Source organism: Apis dorsata, unplaced genomic scaffold, assembly GCF_000469605.1.
Source record: "Apis dorsata unplaced genomic scaffold, Apis dorsata 1.3 scaffold_374, whole genome shotgun sequence".
NCBI classification, from domain to species: Eukaryota; Metazoa; Arthropoda; class Insecta; order Hymenoptera; family Apidae; genus Apis; species Apis dorsata.
Window position 1 is genome coordinate 186,868 of NW_006263637.1, and position 3,411 is coordinate 190,278.

At 38.9% G+C, this 3,411-nt stretch overlaps 1 protein-coding gene across 1 annotated transcript in view; it reads right to left on the minus strand.

Moving 5' to 3' along the window:
- Positions 1 to 2,418: 2,418 nt before the first annotated feature.
- The window catches only part of LOC102673468, a 2,613-nt gene continuing 1,620 nt past the window's right edge, over positions 2,419 to 3,411 (minus strand). The window contains 2 exon segments of the mRNA XM_031511971.1: positions 2,419 to 2,665; positions 3,310 to 3,407. Coding sequence (XP_031367831.1) covers positions 2,566 to 2,665; positions 3,310 to 3,407 — 198 coding nt within the window. The 3' untranslated portion in view covers positions 2,419 to 2,565.

Genomic DNA, 3,411 nt, shown 5'->3' on the forward strand with positions numbered 1-3,411 from the left:
TCCTTCGATAGAATTCAGCGACCTCTCCGTATCGTTAAAGAATAATAAACGCGTGTAGCCATTGTTCTCGACACGGTTCACGAAGGCCTCGTACGTTTTCCAATATCGTTCAGCTAGTCGCGCTCGTTTTCCTTGACATACCTCGGGAAGACGAGCCCACCCGTCCTCATACCCGCCATTCCAAGGATCGCCTCTGCGAAATAATCCGTTGAAAAATAAAATTTGCAAGGAGAAGGAGAGGAAAGAATCGGAATACCATCGAGGAAGTTCACCGAGGAGGAGAGAAAACCGAAAAGAAGAAAGAATCGGTACGTTTCGAAAATCGAAAATTATTCGAATCCTTCGAACGATGTTCGTTCCTTTTATCGTAGGAGGTCGACATCGACGATTATATCTTGTCGATTTCCACACTCATTGGAATGTCTCACCATGTCTCATTTTTGCATAAATTAGTGTTTGCATAAATACTAAAGTTTTTTTTTTTTTTTTTTTAGAGGTTGCTTAACATCTCATTCGTACATTCTTTCTTAATAAATCGATCCAATCTTCGATTCATACCCTGCAATTTCGAAAATTGCATCCCTTTGATGCACATCAACGTTTAAGCGTGTAATTTCGCGCGAAGGGAGGGGAATGTTAAATAAAGAAGAGAAGGAACGACAATCGTTGGATCTAATTCCTTTCTTCTATTTATATTTACTTGTAAAAACTTGTTGCGCTCCCCCCGTCTACGAAAGGAAAAATCTAGATCAATCATCGATCAATTCATTAACTACTAATCTTTCTAAATTACCTTCTCGCGAGATAAAAATACTCTTCGAAGTAACCGATTTTTAAAACATCGATCTTTTTTATTTTTTAATAAGATAACTCTCAAAAAGTGTTCCATATCATAGAGAGAGAGAGAGAGAGAGAGAGAGAGAGAGAGACAAAAGAAAAACTTAGAGTCCCGTAACATTGCGCGAGTCCATAGAAATCGTTTATCGCGCAAAAGCCATTTAAAGTCGTCTCGTTAACACAATTCCCGGGACGATAAGAAGTGTACACTGCACATCTGCATCGTCGACTTGATGGCCGGAAATCCCAGCTTATTCTTCTTTTTTCTTTTTTTTTTTTTTTTTTAACCATCGCGTTATAGACAGAGGATCTAAAAGTGGAACGACGATCGTCGATAAAAAGTGGCTCACTTTCGATGCTCACGTTCGAAACTTTCTTATCTTATCTCCGCCATCTAAAACCGATCTTTATCCATCGTGTCGTCGTAAAAACAGACGGGAATTCCGCGAAAGTGTGTTTATTATTATAAGGAAGGAGGGGGGGAGTAGGGGATAATTAGAGATAAGTGGGCGTAATTGGCGAACTTTCCACGGTGTGTTTCTTTCTTCTCGAGTGGGAACGTTTTTATTTTTGTTTCTTTCAAACGACAACTGCGACCTCTTCTTTGCCTTGTTAATTCCTTTGTCGACCACGTGGCGCGTGCGTGGCATTTAATTATCGACGACGAGAGGGGACGACAAACGACTCGTGGGAACGAAAAGATCGATCGATCTCGATTAGTGGATCGAAACGTAATTTTTAAATACGTCATCGATAAGGATCGATACTGTACTTTTTTCGCATCGGGCGAGAAATTGGATCGAGCCGCGTGAAAGGATCGACGTATCCGGAGAAGTTTACGAGGAGATGTTTATTAGTCAGGAAAGGGTTCGCCGAGGAGAAAATGGAGAGACGAGTCGTTCGTCTCGAAATATCCAAGATTTTTCTCTCTCTCTCTTTCTCTCTCTTTTTAATAACATTTTTAACGCCATCAGAGATGATGGAAAGTCAGCTACTTTTCGCGTATAGCTTTCGCTAAAAAACTCGTGCTCGATCCGAAGTTAAAACTTGTGTTTGTAATTAATCGTTTGGAAAATAAAAATCTTATCAGAAGATTGGAAAATGGAGGAAAAAGATTCGACGATCCCTTTTCAAAGAGATGGATAATTTTTCGATTTTAGATCTCGTTGAAAGCTTGGTCGATAAATCCCTCGTTTGTATCCCGTAGACATAAAATTCTCGAACATAGAACACGCATGTATCGTCGACCTAGTTGCACGCAAGTGTGACTACTTTCGCTTGTGTATCGAGCAGAGGCGAGCACGAGGCGAAACAGAGATGCCAGAGGATAATCGTTTCATCGATAATCGGTCAAAGCTGCTCCCTTGTTCGGTCGATCTTTCCTCACTTTCGAACAACAGCAAGAGTCGCAGACTTTCGATAGAATTCGATAGAATGGATTGCAAACTCGTTCGCAATTATGAAAAAAAAAAAAAAATATGAATGAATACATAAAAAGTTGGTAGCTACTTTTACGCTCGGAGTTTCTACATTTCTGTTTCTCTTCTTTTATTTTATTTTATTTCTTTTTTTATTATCCTATTTATTATTATCCTATCGTTTGGAGAAAGTTGAACGTTGTTAATGTAGCAGTTGGCTTCAATTTTTCACCAGGGGAAATTGCTCACATCCGTGTATTTAACACTGTTACGGTCGTCTGCCGCCATTTTTTTTTTTCTTGATTCAAGATCAGAGGGGAGATTGGCAGGGAACGTTGGCACAATCCCTCTTTTTCACCGCCTTGAAAACTTCGTGAAGACCGCTCTTCTTCGCCGTTGCGGTCGATGTTCTAGCGATAAATAAAAAAAAAAAAAAAAAAAAAAAAAAGGAAAGAAAAAGAAAAGAATTGCGTGAAAATTTTCCGCCAAAGCGAATTATATGATCGATAATAATCAATAAGTAAATTCGTGTTATCGTTATTATTGTTTTTCGCGCGTTGTAAATCGAGAAGAAAATTGGAACCGGTTTTTTAAAAAGCAAAATTGCCCTCTTTTCTTACTCTCCTTCCTTTTTATCTCGTATATATATATATATATATTAGAAAGATGATAAAAGAATCGGCTTTAGACGGATCGTATAAACGCTTTAAACACTGCCTTCGTTGTTCCACTTCTGTAATTGCAATAGACGGCAATCGGTCGTTAAGCCGTTAAAAAAGTGCTCTTCCGACGAAGTGCTCAACTGTAAACGAGCGCCGTTTTAATAAGGCGATTTTAAACGTCCCATTTAACGTCAATCTTCATTTCTCATCGCTCTGACCGTTCGTAGGAGAACCCATTTTTCCGTCCAAGCAGAGCATTAAAATCAACCGATTATTTTTATTATTATTATTATTATTATTATTATTATTATTTTTATTGTTATTATTACTATTATTATTATTATTATTATTTTAAACTCTATCCACAATCCTAAGATGAAATAACGAATTACCTCGTCGCCAAATTCCACAAGATATTCTGCAACACGGTCGATCCGGCGTCACCGCCGGCGAGGATCGCGCGGCAGACGGATCTCTCCTCGCAATCGGGCTGC